At 66.5% G+C, this 18,973-nt stretch overlaps 1 protein-coding gene across 1 annotated transcript; it reads left to right on the top strand.

The window, feature by feature from the left end:
• The first annotated feature begins 856 nt into the window (after positions 1-856).
• On the top strand, positions 857-18,677 carry THBS2 (thrombospondin 2). Its single transcript, XM_054594990.1, has 19 exons — positions 857-1,413; positions 2,564-2,648; positions 4,599-4,795; positions 5,857-5,997; positions 6,626-6,722; positions 7,912-8,082; positions 8,267-8,443; positions 9,000-9,173; positions 9,658-9,785; positions 9,861-10,016; positions 10,432-10,650; positions 12,470-12,577; positions 13,332-13,491; positions 14,767-14,885; positions 15,587-15,821; positions 16,121-16,348; positions 16,729-17,000; positions 17,430-17,527; positions 18,530-18,677. The coding sequence occupies exons 1-19, from the start codon at positions 877-879 to the stop codon at positions 18,675-18,677; spliced, it is 3,450 nt and encodes a 1,149-aa protein (XP_054450965.1). The 5' UTR covers positions 857-876.
• Positions 18,678-18,973: the final 296 nt, after the last annotated feature.

Genomic DNA, 18,973 nt, shown 5'->3' on the forward strand with positions numbered 1-18,973 from the left:
AATTGAGCCAAAGGTTTTAATTACTTAAAGGATTTTGGACCTATCACCAGAATGCTCTGTTGAAGGTAGTACAGCTCACGCTTCTCTCGGCAGCCCTGGCTATGGCGACATTTTGGTTTACCGAGTCTCAGGAGCCAGGTTAGACTTCGTTTAAACTAGCTGGTCTGTAAATTATCTTGAATTATTGGAACTGTCACAATGTTGGTAGGTCTGATAGCTTTTCTTTCCAAATGGCGACCGGAAACTCCGCGTTGCAGGCGTGGAGGCCCGCCGCCGTCTCCGGTGCTTGCCCGGAGGGTGTGCGGCAGGCGCGGGGACGCTTTTCTACAGAGTGAAGCGGGGCCGATGCCCTTTACCGCTGATTTCCGCCCCGAGAGATCCGGCTGCTCCCTTCAGGGGCACAGGCGAGGGCGCGTTTCTCTTCTCAGATTTTTTCTGGGCGGTCACTCAGGGGCGAGGGGTGCACGGACGCCCAGGTCTGGGGGGCAAGACTGGGAGTTGCAAGGGGTGCGCAGGGTCTGGCTGCGGCCAAGGGCCGGCGCGAGTGTCCGGGGGGAACGGGGGCCCACCTCCTTCCTGGGGAAGCCTCACAGGGAAGGGGTCAGCTGAGCTGAGCAGAGTGGCAGGAGACCACTGGCTCTGCTTCGGGCACCACCCCCGCCCCCAAGCTGCAGTCGGGGGAGGGCAGAGTGGATTTGCAGCAAGGGCTCTGGCTCTGTGCCGGCGGGAAGGGAAGGACGCCCAGCGGCCTCGTCCACTGTCTGGCACGTGAAGGCGTGCCGGCCGCCCTCGGTGAGAGCGTCCCCGCGGGCCCCGCGCCTGCCTGCCGTAACCCCTCCTCTGCACCCCTGGGCAGCTGGCGGTCAGGACGAGGACATGGCCTTCGACCTTTTCAGCGTCAGCAACATCAACCGGAAGACCATCGGGGCCAAGCAGTTCCGGGGGCCCGACCCCCACAGGCCGGCGTACCGCTTCGTGCGGTTCGACTACATCCCCCCGGTGAGCGCGGAGTCGCTGGGCCAGATCGCCCAGCTCATGCGGGAGAAGGAGGGCTTCTTCCTGTCGGCCGCCCTGAAGCAGGACCGCAAGTCCCGCGGCACGCTGCTCGCCCTGGAGGGCCCCGGCGCCGCCCACCGGCAGTTCGAGATCGTCTCCAACGGGCCGGCCGACACACTGGACCTCACCTACTGGGTGGACGGCGCCCAGCACGTCCTGTCCCTGGAGGATGTGGGCCTGGCCGATGCCCAGTGGAAGAACATCACCGTGCAGGTAGCCGGTGAGACCTTCAGCCTGTACGTGGGCTGCGACCTGGTGGACAGCTTCATGCTGGACGAGCCGTTCTATGAGCAGCTGAAGACAGAGAAGAGCAAGATGTACGTGGCCAAGGGCTCCGCCCGCGAGAGTCATTTCAGGGTGCGTACGGGGTGGGGGGGGCGCTGCGGGGCTGAGCGAGGCGGCGGCAGGGGGTCCAGAACATGCACGGACATGCCTGCACCCACAAATGCCACGTGTGTGCTGTGCGTGCCCCATGTGCACACACGGACACCACACCCATGCATGCACACTCACACTGCACGGTGCTGCCCGGTCAGGCACGTGCACAAACGCCACACGCACGCGTACTCACACACCGGCATTCTTCAGGCACACGCATGCATACACGCATGCGCGCGCACAGCACATGCAGCACCAGGAGTAGGCAGAGCATGTTGTTGCAGGCTCCCAGGGCGGCCCTGACTTTTTGGGAGGAAGGTGGCCTTGGTGACCGGGGAGCTTGTCTGTTTGCCTGCTGCCAACGCCGGGGCGGCTGGCCCCGCTCCCTCCCAAATCCTGTCCTGTCACTGAAAGGGTGCGGCAACACCGGGACAGCCCTGTGTTTCTGAGGAAAGGCTGCTGATAGTTTCACGTGCATCTTCGTTAAAACATCCTCTGGATGAGAATCTTTTTAAAGCCGCAGGCGTGTACGGCCCAGGCTGGGGTCAGCGCATTGTTCCGTCCAGGTACCCGCATCGTCTTTGGGAACGAGTGTGGGTTCAGGCTCAGTTATTGCAGTGAAAGGCGTGCAGACGCGTGACTCGTGCCAGAGCTGCTCTCCGGTGGCCAGGGTTAGGGTGAAGGCTGAGGGAGCCCCCGTGGCCCCCACTGGGACGGGTCGCTGAGCATCCGGGGGGCGGGAGACACTCCCCTCCCATCGCCGCGCCCGTGGTTGTACCCGCGGTTGTACCAGCCGTGGTTTCGGCTTCTGAGACCTTTGCCAGGCGCAACACCATCGGGTCCCTGTGCGGGACGAGTAGCCCGGAAGGTTTCGGGAGGCACGGTTACCTGTCCGCCCAGGCCCCGCCGGTCCCCGCGGGGCGCCTGCTCCGTAGGTCAATGCCATGGTCTGGCCCGGCCTCAGGCCGCCCCGCAGGCGGCACGGGCGGGGAGGCGCCTGCCGCGCGTGGCGGCAGAGAACGCGCTCCTGCCTCCAGTTCGCATCATGTGTCTTGCTTGGCTCTCTGAGCCCAGCCTCGGACGTGCGGGGTTTGCTCACGGCCCCGCCTCTCTCCCGGTTCCCCTGCAGGGCCTGCTGCAGAACATCTACTTGGTGTTTGAAAATTCTGTGGAAGACGTTCTTAGCAGGAAAGGTTGTCAGCAAGACCTGGGAGGTAGGTGTGTTTTGAAGAGTGTGTTTGCTGCTTTGGATGGATTTCTGCTGCGCGTGTGCATGTGACTGCGAGTGAACGGGGGCTGATGAGAATTTAAATAAAAACAGCTTCCGGCAGAAGTAGCGCCGTCGAGCGTGGTTGGGAGGGCACGGGACGTCCCGCACGACAGGGACGGCCGTGGGAACGTCCCGCCTCGGAGGCCCCATGGCGCGCCCGAGCGCGACGGTGTTACGTTATGGGATTCCAGGCTTATGATTTTGTAATAAAAGATTTCTGTGTAATAAAGGAGGGGCGTTATTTGTGCCTGACCCTGCATTTGAATAACGTTAGCGGGTCATCTTAGGTCGCCATCCTAACATCATACGTTGACAGGACTAATTTTGAGTAAGTGTTAATAATCCAAAGTAGTCCCTTTACAAGCCCCCCAAAATGGGTCGCTGGCACTTAACGCAACATAAAACGTCTGTGAAGCTCCCGGCCTGTTAACGGGAGGACCCCTCTGACGGGCGACGGTCGCAGATCGCAGGGCCCGCCCCCGGGGCCCCTGCCGCCGGTGCCCCAGCCCCGTGGCCCACGCACTGAGTTTCTGTCCAGCCCCCGCTGCCGGCGCTTCCCGAGCTTTTACTCTGTGAGGGCGGCTCCCCCAGCCTCTCCCTGCAGCGCATCCTGTGGACACCGGTGTGAGCCGGGAGTGTGCCGGCTGCTCACCCCACACATAGGCCGCTGAGGTGCATGAGGTTCCCCCCCGCCTGCCGTGAGCCCCTGAACGTGAATTAAGCCATTGTCTTTTTAGGGGCGCAGGCATTAGAAAGGCAAAAACTCTGAAAAGCTAAGACAGCAAAGTGACAAGCAGCACCCATCCCTCTGGGCCGGGGCCGCTGGTGTTGAATGAAGCTGATCAGGCTTGGAAGCGGCCCGCTCTGCCCAGCAGGCACCGCGCTGTGGCAGAAAGGGACAGGGAGACCGTGACCCTCGGGGGAGGGAGGGTGGAGGCGGCCCGCTGTGCCCCGCTCCGGCGCGGGTGGTGCTGAGGCAGGCACAGCCCTGCGCGAGGCCTCAGAGGCCGCCTGCCGACGGCGCGTTAGTGTCTGTCTGATATCGCAGCTGCCACCAACGGGGCCGGCGGTGCCAGGAGGGCGTGGGACAGGGCGTGCGCTGCACGGCGGGGTGGCGGCCGCGGGAGGGCCCCGCGCCACAGCCGTCCCCACGGCCCTGCAGCGTCTGCCAGTCGTGGCTCCGTGATGGGAGGTGCGAGGGACGGGCGCTGAAGACAGGGCAGCGGCCAAGGGGCCGACCAACCCCCACCCCGGGCGCAGCCTCGCCTGCTGAGCCCAGGGATGGCTCCTGCTTCTGCCCCACGGGGGCCGCCTTTGGGTCCCGGCCACAGGAGCCCAGGACGAGGACTCCTGGGCAGAGAGGACCGTCCCCTGGGCTGGATCCTGCGGGGTCTGCCCAGCCCTGTGCAGGGTCACAGCAGAGAAACCATGTGCGTGTCCCGGGCAAGGGGCGACGTCCCGAGGATGCCGCTTACTCAGCACAAGGGCCGCAGAAGCCGCTTAATGCAGAAAGGCAGGCAGAGGAAACCATGTGTCAGACGGACAAGCGGGTGGACGAGGAGTCGGGGGCCCTCAGATGTGTGGAGAGTGCGCGGTGGGAGACCAGGAAGCTGCCGTGCGAGGGGACACGGGGGCCGGGCCGCCCTGGCTGAGCTCGGCCCGGGCGCCTGTGCAGGCCCGGAGGCCGCCAGCACGTGGCTGTGCAGCAGGCGGGCGGGGGGCGCAGCGCTGAGCCCGAGCAGGGTCCCAGGAGGGGCGGCCCCCAGCGAAACCCGCAGACCGAACGTCCGCCTGGCGCTCCCGGTGCCCGGGGGGGGGGGTGGCGGCGTGAGGACCCTGAGCACCGTCGTGCGGCCTAGGCCTGTCCAACCCGGCTCTGTGTGTGTCCCCTCAGCCGAAGCCAACGCCATCAGCGAGGACACGGACACACTGCACCTGAGCCCCGTGGTCACCACCGAATTCGCGGGCCGGAGCGCAGAGCCGCGGCCGGGGGTGTGTGAGCGCTCCTGCGAGGAGCTGGGCAGCATGGCCAGCGAGCTGTCGGGGCTGCGGGTCGTCGTCAACCAGCTGCACGAGAACCTGAGGAAAGTGGTGGGTGTCAGGCGCGCGGGCCCGGGGCGTCCCCCCCGCCCCTGTGTCCACCGCCAGGCTCCGCGGGCCTGGGCCGGGCCGGGCCCCTCGGGGACGTTCGGCTAGAACACAGTATAGTTCAGGACGCCGGACAGACACACCTCGGGGTCAGGATAAAAAACAGAGTCCTGGGCCACATATTCTCCAAAATGGGCTTTCAACCTGGGACATTCGTCTCCCCAATAAATACAAAGGACTTGGATTTGTTCAGAGGTTGACAGTTTCACTTAGAGGCTGACGTGTGGGGAGGAAGGGCCACAGAGGCTTGACAAGCAGGCCCGTCCCTGCACGGAGGGCGTGGGTCCCCCAGGTGTGCACCCTGCGCATCAGGGAAGAGGAAAGCGTCCCGAGGGCTTGAGAATTTGAGGCTCCAGGTGGAGACAGGTGGCCGGCAGCAACGCAGTGTCTCACGCGGCCGTCCACATGCCCGCCGAGCTCAGGCCCAAGGACGCGAGGGCAGCGGGGGGCCCAGGGGACGTGAGGGAAGAGGCGGGGAGCAACGTGTGGCCCTTCCCGTCCTGTGCGGAGACAGCAAAGTGGCCCACAGCAAAGGGTCCTGGGCCTGCTCTGACGGCCCGGGAGGGATGGGCCGTGGGAGGTCAAGGGAGTGAGCGCAGCGAGGGGCGCGAGGGGCCACGGCCAGGGCAGTGACGGGGGAGCACCCAAGGCCCCTTCTGGAATCTTCCACCATGAGCATGGGTGAGGTGGGGGCCGGGACACGCACAGGCTGCCCGCGGGGCGCGCGTGCCAGACAGAGCCCACGGGCGAGCGCAGCGGCCGTGGGGCAGGGATGTCTGTGGGGCCCGCCGTCTGGCTCGGCCCCGGCTGTGAGCCGGCCTGCGGAGGGGACTTCGCACCCTGCCCCCTTGCGGGCTGCATGTCCACCCCGTTGTTCCCCAGGCCGGGCCCGCCTGCGTGGTCGGAGCTGTGGGCGGGCGCCGCCCGCATTGTGCGAGCTCAAGGGCTGAGCGCCGAGCGCCGGGCACCCCCGCCTGCCCTCAGACTCCGCCCGCGTCTTCCAGTCCAGCGACAACCAGGTTCTCTGGGAGCTCATTGGCGGACCCCCGAAGACCAGGAACATGTCTGCCTGCTGGCAGGACGGCCGCTTCTTCGCGGAAAACGAGACCTGGGTGGTCGACAGCTGCACCAAGTGCACCTGCAAGGTGGGCCGCCTTCCCCAGCCCCACGCGCTCCTGGCACGGGGCACGGCCGGGCCTGCAGTCCTCGGCTGACCGGGGCATGCGGGCGGCGAGAGCCAGCGCCCCGGAGAGTCGGCTGCAAATAAGGCTGTGGCCGGCCGCGCTGCTTTGTGCGTAATGAAACCGAGGTCCCGGGGGGGAAAGTGGTCAGGCCGATGTCAGCAGGTGGCCACAGGCAGCGGGGACGGGGCCGCCAGGTGTCCCTGTGGCCTGTGCTTAGGTCCACGCAGCTCTGTGGGGGCCGCGGGGCTCCGCAGAGGCACCTGGGGATGGCCCGTCCCTGCCCACAGCCCGGCCAGAGGCTCACTCAGCTTCTCCGCCACAGTTCCCATCGTTTGGACACTGCTGTCCTGGTGGCCTCAGACACTGCCATCCCTTCAGCCCACCCGCCGCAGGGAAGGCCGGGGGCGGGGGAGTAGGTGGGGGGCGGGGGACAGGCGCAGGGGGCCGGCTCTGCGCACCCAGGACTGGATCGACTCGGGCCCTCGCGGCCGTCAGGTCTGCGGGCACAGGTTGCCGGGGACGCTTTCAGTGCCGCCTGGTGCGGAGGCTGGTATTCACGCAAGTGTCACATGAGTGCCTTTCCTTACAGAAGTTTAAGACCGTCTGCCACCAGATCTCCTGCCCGCCAGCCACCTGCGCCAGCCCCTCCCTGCTGGAGGGGGACTGCTGCCCGTCCTGCTTCCCCCGTAAGTGCCGCCGCGCCGGCGCGGCCGCGGAGTCCCGCTGGTGTCCCTCTCGCCTGCCCGGCCCTGGTGGTGTCCTCAGGGAGGGCGAGGCCAGGCCGCGCCTGCGCGGGGTCCCACGCCTGGCCACACGCTCCCTGGTCAGGAGCCAGCGAGCGTCTGCGAGCCCTCCAGTTTGGGGCGAGGGCTGGTCCTCTCTTGCTGGGAGCTAGAGCCCCAGACCCACCGGGCACAGAGCCCCGATGTTCACTCCGCGAGTGCAGCGCCTGTGAGCTGGCAGCTCTGGGTGTGTTGCCGGGGCGACAGGCAATCCTTGCAGCCGCCTTTTGGAGAAGAGATAATTCAAAATAAAACAAGGAAAAGCCGAAGACCTGTATCCTAGTGATAGACACGTGCTCTGAGGAAGGGACCCTTAGGTGGGGACAAGAGGAGCGGGCTCCCTCAGTTCCCGGTCCCTGCAGCGGGAGGCCCCGACCTCCCCAGGGGGCGCCCCCCCGCCGCCAAGCCCGCCTCCTGGTGCCGGCACCTCCGGCCCCACCCCCGGCCCCGCCCCCGGCCCCGCCCCACGCCGTGGACACCGCAGGTCCTGTTGCTCCGTCAGCTCCAAAACGTCCTGGCCTGTTGGTCACTGTTTTCCATCCTCACATTTCTGGTCAGGACGGGTATGTCGTGTTTACCAGAACGAGCTTCCCATTAAGTCACCTTCTTTTCTCTTATGTAGGGACTAAATTTTTACCTGAAAAGTTTCTTTGCTGGATATTCCCTTTTCATTTAACTTGTCCCAGTGTAAACTATTTGGACCTAAATTAGTGTCCTGCAATTCCAACTAAAAGGTGACAGTTTTCACTACCACGTATCCGCCAGCCAACAGAAAAGTTTTTAAAAATTTAGCGCCTGCGACAGAGCCTGGTGTGGACGTGACGCGGCGCCCTGAGCCCGGCGCTCAGGCCAAGGGTCCGCGGGGTCTGGTCGCCTCGCGTCCCTACGGAGGCCGGCCCCGCACACGCCCCTTCCCCGGCCGCTGCTCCGAGTCAGGCCCAGGACGGGCCGGGCCCGGTGTTTGCCTGCAGGGCCGGCGCCCCCACCAGGGCGTTGTCCTCTGTCAGAGGCCACCCCTGCCCCAGGGCACGCGCCTGTGCCCCCGGGGCTCGTCACCGGGCGGAGGCCTGATGGGCCTGTGCTTCCCGCCCAGCAGCGGACGGCGAGGAGGGCTGGTCCCCGTGGGCAGAGTGGACCCAGTGCTCGGCCACCTGCGGGCCCGGCACCCAGCAGAGGGGGCGGTCCTGCGACGTCACCAGCAACGCCTGCCCAGGGCCGTCCATCCAGACGCGGGCCTGCAGCCTGGGCCGGTGCGACAGCCGCAGTGAGTGTCCGGCCGCCCCTGCCCTGGGCCTTCGGGTTGGGGGGGCCGGCTGCCCGCTGCCCTTTCGGGGGGCGGCCAGCTCTGCCCAGCAGCACCGGCGCGTCCCCGCCCCCCGCCGGCCCGGGGGACGCGCGCGCCCCAAGCCGGCGGGCCACCCTGACGCCCTGCGTCTCCCCCGCGCTAGTCCGGCAGGACGGCGGCTGGAGCCACTGGTCGCCGTGGTCCTCCTGCTCCGTGACCTGCGGGCCCGGCAACATCACCCGGATTCGCCTCTGCAACTCGCCGGTGCCCCAGATGGGGGGCAAGGGCTGCAAAGGCAGTGGCCGCGAGACGAAAGGCTGCCAGGGCGTCCCCTGCCCGAGTGAGTGGGGCGGGCGGGCGGGCGGGCGGCTGTGGGGCAGCGGGGACCAGGGCCCGGCGGGGCTGCGCCCCCGTCCAGTCCGCCGGGGCCCCAGGCCTGGGCGGTGGAGGGCGTCCCGCCCTGCGCGTGCGTGTGAGCTGCCATCAGTCGGCCGTCGCGGGGTGACCAGAACGGGGAGCCGCAGGTGGCCCTGAATAAAGCGGGTCAGGGCACGGCCGTCCCCACGTCCAGGCGCGTGCGGGGTGGACGCCTCCACTACTTGTTACCCGTTTGTCCCGATGGGGGAGGGGGACCATTCACAGTGAATGTCGCCGTCACACACCCTCTTGTGTGAGTGACAGATGCCACCTGCAGCCCCTGGCTGCCAGTCCTCAGCCTCTAGACACCAAAGCAGGGTGACTTTTCTTCCCAGACATAGAAGCAAACCACAGATTTGGCCGATTCCGCCAACACTGCCCCCCACCCCTGCCAGTCTGGGGTCACGAAAGGGCCGCTTGCTAGTTTTTCTCGCCACGATGGGGACCCCGCCTGATGCTGTCCCGCCCTCTCCCCACAGTCGACGGCCGCTGGAGCCCCTGGTCCCCATGGTCCGCCTGCTCGGTCAGCTGCGCTGGGGGCATCCGGGAGCGGACGCGCGTCTGCAACAGCCCCGAGCCCCAGCACGGAGGGAAGGCCTGCGTGGGAGACGTCAAGGAGCTGCAGATGTGCAAGAAGAGGAGTTGCCCCATAGGTGCGTGTCCGCGGGGTGCGGGCCCTCGGGCCACGAGGCGCCGCGCCGACCCCGTGCTCTGTCCCTGCAGCCACGGGCATCTGGGAAGTGGCCTTTGGGCTTTCCTCCTCGTTAATGGTGGAAACTGCTAAGCCCACAGAGAAGGAAAGATCCACTGTCGGCTCATGGAATGAACCATGCCGGCCCCTGCACTTTCCCGAGCAGCAGGTGGAGCGCTGTGCGCACGGGGCCGGTGACCCACGGCGAGCCCAGCCCGCGGCTGGCAGCTCTGCAGGGGGTGGGGGCCTCTGGTGCCCGTGTGCCGAGACCCTCTGTACCTCACGTTCCCCATCCACTGGGTTTGCCTGCAACTGCCTGTGGAGTCTGATGGCACCGTGGGACCTTGGGGCGCGGCTAGGGCCTTCCTGTGTCGCCATGGCGCCCAGCTCGGGGCGGCTGCCCGGCGGCCGCGGCCTTGACCTCTCCGCCCCCCCCCCCCGTGCAGATGGCTGCTTGTCCAACCCCTGCTTCCCGGGCACCGAGTGCAGCAGCTTCCCCGACGGCTCCTGGTCCTGCGGTGCCTGCCCAGTGGGCTTCCTGGGCAACGGGACCCACTGCGAGGACCTGGACGAGGTGGGTGGCCGCCCGGCGGGGGTCGCGGCGGCGGGGCTGGCGGGCATGGCGGACTCACATCTGCCGTCCCCACAGTGCGCGCTGGTCGCCGACGCCTGCTTCTCCACGGCCAGCAAGGCCAGCCGCTGCGTCAACACGGATCCCGGGTTCCACTGCCTGCCCTGCCCCCCACGCTACAGGGGGACCCAGCCCTTTGGGGTCGGCCTCGAGGCGGCTCAGACGGGAAAGCAGGTGAGCGGCGGCCCTTTGCAGGGCTTCCGGCTTCCAACCATCCGCTGGCATCTGGGGGAAGGGCAGGTGGGAGACAGGAGGGACAGGGCAACGTTCTGGGGGCAGAGACAGGAGGGGACCGTCCGTCTGCCGTCACGCCCAACCTGGTCAGGGAGCTACGCTCAGGCGCCAGGCTCAGGATCCCCGAGGGCCCGGCCTCAGGTTCTCGCGAGTCTGCAGCTCCATGTGGTCAGCGGGGGCTCAGACGCGTGCTGGCCGCACACGTGGAGCCACTGAGCTGCGGGCAGGAGGCTCCCGCAGGCACCGAGTCCCTGGGTGCAGCCCCGGGGAGGGCCCCCTCCTGGGAAGGGCCCCCGGCGGTGCCGCAGCCCTGAGCACGTGGCCTCAGGCCCTGCGTCGGGTGTGGCCCTTCTAGGTGTGTGAGCCCGAGAACCCCTGCAAGGACAAGACCCACAGCTGCCACCGGCACGCGGAGTGCATCTACCTGGGCCACTTCAGCGACCCCATGTACAAGTGCGAGTGCCAGACGGGCTACGCAGGCGACGGGCTCATCTGCGGGGAGGACTCGGACCTGGACGGGTGGCCCAACAAGAACCTGGTTTGCGCCACCAATGCCACCTACCACTGCGTCAAGGTGAGGCTGCCGGGGCGGGGCGTCCGTGCCGTCTCTGACACGTGACCGCTTGCTGTCTGGGGGCGGCTGGAGCGAGTGACTGTGGGCGGGGGCCGGACACCGCAGGGACTTGGCCTCACACAGCCCAGGGCTGGGGGTCTGAGGTCACCGTGTCAGCGGGCACTCGCTTGCTCCAGAGCGGCTTCCAGCCGCGGGTGGTCCCAGGGCGGCGCGGGCTGCCCCCCTCTGCCCTGGACTCAGGGTGTCTGTCATGCCCTGGCCTCGCTCTGGGGAGGGTCAGCCTGGACGCTCCAGAGAGACTCCCCGTCTCCCGGCGCCCGGCCCCGCGCGCCTTCAGCCCCGAGAGGACGCTCGCTTGTGTGCCAGACAGAGGGCCATTTACAGGCCCCAGGGGTCGGGACGCGGCACGTGTTTGGGAACCGCTGCCGGGTCTGCTGTGCAAGGTGTCCCCTCCCCAGCCCAGCGCCCTGCCTGCGCTGCTGCTTGTGTCTTAAGAGTGAACGAACAGTGAACAAATTAAGACCACATATGTGTTCATTTGTGTCAGAAATGTGAGCGATACAAGCGTGCAAGAAGTATCACTTGCAAATATTAAGTAGCTCCGTCTACATAGTATTTATGCTGGTTCATTCTCACAGCGTGAGTCACGTTTTCATGGCTGTTTTCTCCTTTGGTCCGTCTTGGTGAAAAGCAGCAGGTGTGGACGGAGGCCCAGGCGGCCGGCTCTGAGGTGCCCGGGCGTGCCCCTCTCCCCAGCCCCGCACCCTGCCTCCGCGCCCTGCGAGCTCGGCTGTGCAACCTGGCAGGCCTGCCCGGAGGGGACACTTGCGCAAGTGACCGTTGGCGATGTTTCTGTTAAGGGTCGGCCGCGGCCTGGGCGTCACGGCACAAGTAATAGACGGACCCGTGACACTGAGATGCCACAGGACACTGTACTTTTTTTCACTTTTGTGGAATTTCAGACATGAATTTAGTCACTTAAAAAATGGCACATCACAATATCTTTATAAGGGTATCTTATGAGGGTAAATCGGTGCCAAAGCAAGGCTGCGAACGGAAGCCGCGCCCCCGACCTGCGAGGTTCCTCGTGCATCAGCCACACAGGTGCCACGGGCAGCCCCCTCGCCCTCAACACTCACCACCTGGGGTTCTCGGTGGCCCCAGGGCCCGGCCTCCATGGAGACGCAGGCCCGTGTGGTCCATGCTGGGCCCCTCGGCGACTGCCGGCTTATGTCGCTGTAATGGAAACGCTGGCTTCGCCGCCCGCCATCTGCTCTGGGCGTCTCCAGTCCTTCGCGAGGCTGGCGTCTGGGCATCGTCTGACTTACACCACAGTTTGTGGCGTTGTTTTGTGAGCGACCTGCTCCCTGGACGGGATGAGCTGGGGCAGCGCCTCAGAGTTGGAGCCTGGAGCTCCAAGCAGCCGGGCACGGCCCCGCTCTGGCCCCTGGCTCATGGGGGTTGATGCGGTGGGAGCTGGGGCTTCTAGTGGGCGAGGTGAAGGCCACGGAGAGGAGAGGGGACTTCAAAGGCTCCGTCCTTGTCTGCATGTCTGAGACGATGGTCTCGCACCAGGCGTTTGGCTGCCTCCCCGGGCCCTGGGCTCCCGGCCCAGCGCCTTTGCCTCGTCCCCACGGGGGCCGTGACACGGCTTCCTGGGCAGCCCCGGAGAGGGGACTCTTGTGCCTTCTCGCTCCGCACTCCATGGGGCCGGGCGTGCGACGCCAACCTCCCCGCCGTCCCCACAGCTGTAGCTGCCACCCTCCTGAGCACAGGGCTCCCAGGGACACATCCCTAACCACGCGTCCTCTGATCGCAGGACAACTGCCCTCTGCTGCCCAACTCGGGGCAGGAAGATTTTGACAAGGACGGCATTGGTGACGCCTGCGATGATGATGACGACAATGACGGTGTCAGCGACGAGAAGGTCGGAGGGCGGGAGTTGGAGGGCAGGGGGGCAGAGGGCAGGGGGCAGAGGGCAGGGGGCAGGGCCATCTGAGCCCCAGGTCTGGGGTTCAGGAGCAGAGGGGTCAGCAATGGGCGCTCGGACTAAACAGTCACTATGACTAGCTGTGCTGGGTGCCCTGCCTGAGTCGCTCTGAAGTCGCCCGGGAAGGACGCTGGTCCTTCGCAGGTGGAAGGGACTGGCCGGAGCAGTGGCTGCTCTACGAGGAGCCCTTTATCAGTTTGCTCTTCATGGCACAAAAGGGATGTGCTGGCCCTTCTACCAGCGGGTAGGGCTGTCCCTGAAACAGTGGCCCAAGTGCCTTCATGGCAATATCAAGGTAGTGCCGTTTCCTGAGAAAACTGTTAGAAAGGTGAGTGAGTCGACATCAGTGCCCAGCCCAGGGCCAGCCGGCTTTGCCTGCGCCTGGCAAGCCCTGGGCCATCGACCCCTTCGTTCACTCGCTCGCGCTGGGCACGCACATACCTGTCTTCACCATGGAGCGTGTGGTGCGTTGATGCTGCTGCAGAAAATCCCAACATCCCTGATGGGCAGGCACATGTGTCATTGGAAAGTGACCTGGCATGGGGAGCGCGCTGGGCTGGACTTCCGGGCCTGCTTCCCTGGGCCCAGTGTCAGCGACTCTCGTCTGTGTGGAGCGTGTGGCATCCGCAGATGAGCAGCGTGGCTGGTGTTCCCGCGCCGTGTCCCACGCCCTCCCCTGCTCTTTTGACAGGACAATTGCCGGCTCCTCTTCAACCCGCGCCAGTTCGACCACGACAAGGACGAGGTTGGGGACCGCTGCGACAACTGCCCCTACGTGCACAACCCTGCCCAGATCGACACGGACCACAACGGCGAGGGAGACGCGTGCTCCGTGGACATCGACGGGGACGGTCAGTGTGGCTCCTTCGGCAGACGGTTACGGTCCAGTGAGAAGCACAGGGGCACTGTTGTCCGGTGCTTGTTGGGTACGCCTGGCGCCACCTGCACAGTAGCACGAGGTCAGACGGTTCCCCAGGCCGTCGTCGCGGAGCCCAGCGGCTGGCCCGCCTTTTCCTGTGCAGCGGCGAGCAGGCGGTGAAGGGGTGCCTACCGCAGGGCCGCCCGCAGACCGCGACAGCCGGTGACCCTTGGGTGCTGGCCTGGTGTCCATCCCGGCGTCCGCTCTCACGCATGGCCGTCCAGAGCTCTGAGGGCCCAGCTTTCCCTTTGCTACACTGCGCAGAGGCAGGTCCGGTGCCAGCCTTTGCCTCTTTGGGGCATATGCATCTGGGACCTTTTTCTTTCCATTCTTTGATCGTTCATTGCGAGGTCCCCAGCTTCCAGGTGTCCCGGGATGGGAACCTTGGATGCCACTAGGCTGGCCTTGCACCTGAGGCCCCGGTGCCTGGGGACCAGCCCCCGACCTAGGCGCACAGCCGGGCCACAGCCTCGGGCACACCACGCGGCCTACCCCTGCCAGCCTGCTCCCTGGGACAACTTGTGTGGCAGACCGGCGTCCTGGCTCCGGGACAGCGTCTGGCCTGCCTCTCTCTGGGCACCTCCCCCAGGCCCGGCGGCCTCAGGGTCCTGCCGTGCCAGCCCTGGGCCCGGCTGACCCTGCTCCTTCCCAAGCCCCCGCCCGCCTTGCCCTTTTCCTCTGACCCATGGCTTGGGGGGTTTGCTGTGTGGCCCCCTGTGGGTCCGTGTCTTTCCATGACTCGAGTCCCAGGGGAGTTCGTGACCTGCCCCAGGTTTCTTGAAACGAGACGGTAAGTGCCCCCAAACGCCCCGCGAGCCCACCGCCGCTCTTTTCCCGCCCATGTGCGGTGGGTGCCGGCCGCAGGGCCGTGCGCCGACCACGCCCCAGCCCCGGCCACGCTCTCTGAGGGGACCTTCCCAGAGCCTCACAGCGGCTCAGACCCGCCTGCTGACACTCGGCAACCCGCTCGGTGGCCTTGTCCAGAAAATGCCGAGAGCTGGTTCTATTTAAAACGGAGGCAATTTGAATGTTAACAGGGAAGCCCACACGTGTTCCTCCATGAATCTGGTTCTGTTCGCATCGTGCCACGTTTCCAGGTCATTTCGGTTAAGCTGATGCTCCGCTGTCGGTTACTTGTTTAACGTGTCGGGGACGCGGTGTGCCTTTGCCAAGCTCGCGGCCTTCCCTTCCCCCTCGAATCCCGCAGACGTCTTCAATGAGCGAGACAACTGTCCCTACGTCTACAACACCGACCAGAGAGACACAGACGGCGACGGCGTGGGCGACCACTGCGACAACTGCCCCCTGGTGCACAACCCCGACCAGGTACCCGGGCTGCGGGCCTGCGCGTGGGAGGGGCGGGGCCTGGCCAGCCACCGGCCGACACGGCCTCGCGGGTTTCCACGGCGCTGCCCACACGTGACGGCACGGGCTCCTCAGCCATTTTAATTGGAAGCATTTCCTGAGCCAAACTGCAAACATGACCCTTTCATCTCGGGGGCCACTGTCCAGACGCACAGAGGCTCTGCCGCCCGGCCCGAGGGGACACTGTCTCCACTGAGTCACCTCTGCGTGTCCCTGACTCGGTCCAGCGCTGCCTTTGGAAGACACGGGATGGGGCTGCGGGTCACCCAGCGCCGGGTGGGCAAGGGTGGGTTTGCCGTTGCGCGTACGTGCGGTGGTTTCTTCTCGTGTGGCGATTTGTCGGCTGTTGTGTTGTTTCCCATACGCGCAGTGGTGACCTGCCTTGGCCCTGTGCCTTGCGCGGGATGATGTCACGCAGGGACGGGATTCCGGGTCGTCGGCTCCCTCCCCCCTCAGGGCAGGAACCCGCAGGGAGGGAGCAGGAGTGGGAGGCCTGCCCCCGCCCCCCGCTGTGTGCAGGCCCCGGGGAGCCGCCCGCGTCCACGGGAAAGACACGGACCCACAGGGGGCCACACAGTGTCCCGGACCCGCCAGGCGGCCCGGCCCGGCACCCACTCCCTGGACGAGGCTCAGCCCCGCTGTCCCCACGCTCTGCCCCCCAGACCGACGTGGACAACGACCTCGTGGGGGACCAGTGTGACAACAACGAGGACATCGACGACGACGGCCACCAGAACAGCCAGGACAACTGCCCCTACATCGCCAACGCCAACCAGGCCGACCACGACCGCGACGGCCAGGGCGACGCCTGCGACGCGGACGACGACAGCGACGGGGTGCCGGACGACAGGGACAACTGCCGGCTCGTCCCCAACGCCGGCCAGGAGGACGCGGACGGTGGGTCGGGGGGCCGGCCGGGGGGCGAGGGCGGTTCCGGGAAGCACTCCAATGCAGACACGGTGTTCGGGCGGCCGCCTCAGGCCTCGCGCAGAGCCCGGCGAGGCCCCGGGGGTCGGCAACACGGGCGGGCGTCACCGCAGCCGCGGGCTCCGCGCTGCAGGGCGACAGGCACTCACTGCGAAGCACACGCCGCCTCCCGGGGTTTCCGGGGGATCGCGAGCTCAGTGTCCTCAGACACGGGGCGGGGGGCAAGCCGTGCCCCGCTTTCCGGTGTCCCTGCTTGTCCGCGCTGACAGGTGACGGGCGGGGAGACGCGTGCAAGGACGACTTCGACAACGACAGCGTCCCGGACATCGACGACGTGTGTCCCGAGAACCACGCCATCAGCGAGACCGACTTCAGGAACTTCCAGATGGTCCACTTGGACCCCAAGGGCACCACTCAGATCGACCCCACCTGGGTCATCCGCCACCAGGGCAAGGAGCTGGTGCAGACGGCGAACTCCGACCCCGGCATCGCTGTGGGTGAGCCCCCCGAACCGCATGCCCCCCGCCGCTGGGCCCGGGCCGGCTGCCCTTTGCGTCCCGGGGAGGGTGCGTGGGCCCTCCTGGGGGCCCCGCCCATCCACGGCCTGTAAGCCTCCTGCCTCGTCGGCCTCTCCTGAGCCTTGGAAGCGTCACTGTCAGGAAGCCACCTGCTGCGTTATTTTATGAACTTGGGTTGCAAACTCTCGCACGGGGCAGCGGCCCTGTGCCCCAGCTCCCTGGGCTGGACGCGAAGTCCGTTCCTTTTGTTAGCGTCCCAGTGACAGACCCCAAGCTGGGCGGGGAGCATGGCCCCGCGGGGCCCCCGGGGGTGGTCTGGGCTGTCCGCGTCTCACGGCCGCTGCTGCCCTGGCGCCCAGGTTTCGACGAGTTTGTGTCGGTGGACTTCAGCGGCACATTCTACGTTAACACCGACCGGGACGACGACTACGCTGGCTTTGTCTTCGGCTACCAGTCCAGCAGCCGCTTCTACGTGGTCATGTGGAAGCAGGTGACCCAGACGTACTGGGAGAACCAGCCCACACATGCCTATGGCTACTCAGGCGTGTCCCTCAAGGTGGTCAACTCCACCACGGGCACCGGCGAGCACCTGCGGAACGCGCTGTGGCACACCGGGAACACGGCCGGCCAGGTGCGGCTCGGGCGCGGCTCGGGCGCGGCCCATCCTCCCCCAGGGTTTTGTCCCTTGTCGCTCGGGGGACAGCCGTTGGGTCTCCCCCGACTGAATGCGCCGGACTGGCCCTTCTATGAACGCGATTGGCGGTCCTGGCGCAGATCACACATACCTCTGTCCTCTGCTAGAGACGAGGGATCGGGCTTAGGAAGCACAGGGATCGCTCCAGGGCCCCAGCTCGGGAAGCAGGGGGTCCAGCGTCCGCTCGGCGACTGCCCCTGGCGCCGCGCGCCCCTTCCCGTCGGGGCTTTACCCGCACTCGCCGTTCGCATGTGGGCGTGAGCCGTAGGCGTCAGTCGGCAGAGCAAACCGCTGGAGTCAGCCCGGTGTCCGGACCTGCGCTGAGGACTCAGCGCCGACGGCGTCACGCGGGCGTTCTCCCCTCAGGTTCGGACCCTGTGGCACGACCCCAAACACATCGGCTGGAAAGACTACACTGCCTACAGGTGGCACCTGACCCACAGGCCGAAGACGGGCTACATACGGTGAGCGCACGTCCCCTGGGCCCCCAGCGATTGCCCAGCGGTGCTCACGCCGGAGACGGCGCTTCCATCGGCCGGCCGGGCCGGACAGGAGCGAGGACGAGCCCACGCGAGTTCCATCCTGCGGTTGCTCTGGGCTTTTCCCACTTCAAATCCTTTCTCTTTTCTGTCCCGAATCCCCTACTGCTGGTCCTTGATTTAAAACAGAAAAGAAAACAGAGAAAATCGACTTGTCCTCCTAGAATGACATGGGGGACGGACGGCGGGCGGTTAAGTGCCCAGCGGGCGCTGAGTTGGCCTGCGCGCCGCTCAGGGAGCAGCCGCGTGTGTCTCTGACACGTGAACGAACGGCTCCGTTTAAAAAGCACGTGTGCACGTGATGTGCACAGACGTCGGTCCCGCAGGACCCCGTCCCCTCACGTGATGGCACTTGTGACGGGTTTTGAGTGACACAAAACATGGCGATGTGGACTGGAGCGTCCTCGCAAAGCCAGGCCTCGCTGACAAGCACACGGTGCAGTGGGCGTCTCGGCAGACGCCCCGCGCGGGAGCCTTGCCGTAACCAGGGACAGGCGGGGCCTGTGACCCGCTGCCGGGGCCCTGTTCCCGCGGCGCCTCCCCGCTCACTGCCCCCTCCCTCCCTCCGCCCAGGAGGGAGGCTGTGGGGCGCCCGCCCCACCCCTGCGCATTGGTGGAGCCTCTCCTGGCTTTCCTGGGGTTCGCAGTTAGAGGGGATATAGCAGAGAGCGCGCGGCTGACAGGCAGGCCTGGGAGAGGGGGAGTCGCTGTCACAGGGAGGGGCCTGGGGGGAGGCTGCTGGCCCCCCGGCTGCTGGGCTCCGAAGGGCAGAGGCCACCGAAGCCGCCGGCCCGGGGGCTGTGGGGTCGGGAGTTCGGGGGAGGGGGCCGGGGCAACGGGGGGCCCTGCGGGCCAGCGAGATTCCTCCTCCCCTGAACGTGCTCCCCAGGGTCCATGGTCTCTTCCTTCTCCTTTTCCCACCTGCAGGGTCTTGGTGCACGAAGGGAAGCAGGTCATGGCGGACTCAGGGCCCATCTACGACCACACCTACGCCGGTGGGCGGCTGGGCCTGTTTGTCTTCTCCCAAGAAATGGTCTACTTCTCCGACCTCAAGTACGAATGCAGAGGTGGGTGAGAGGCGCGTCCAGCGCAGCGTCGGGGGCCCTGCCGTCCATTCCTGGGGGGCGCCGCAGCCGGACAGCGAGCCGGCGGCGCGTCCTGGGGGGGTTTGTTTCCGTTTCATTTGTCTTAGGTTGAGTGCGGGTGCCTTTGGTTGGACAGACGCTTTGCGGTCTCTCTCGGGAGCCGCGCCTCTGCACGGTGCGCTGTTCCGTGGCTTCCTGGGCCTTCCACGCCTTCAGCCCCTCACGGAGCTTCTGATGGTCAGCCCGTGACAGGAAGGGAGAAAGGAGGGGCTCACTCAGCTCTCAC

This window comes from Pteronotus mesoamericanus, unplaced genomic scaffold (assembly GCF_021234165.1).
Source record: "Pteronotus mesoamericanus isolate MK-2021 breed Mesoamerican mustached bat unplaced genomic scaffold, CSHL_Meso_final contig_134, whole genome shotgun sequence".
Lineage (NCBI taxonomy): Eukaryota > Metazoa > Chordata > Mammalia > Chiroptera > Mormoopidae > Pteronotus > Pteronotus mesoamericanus.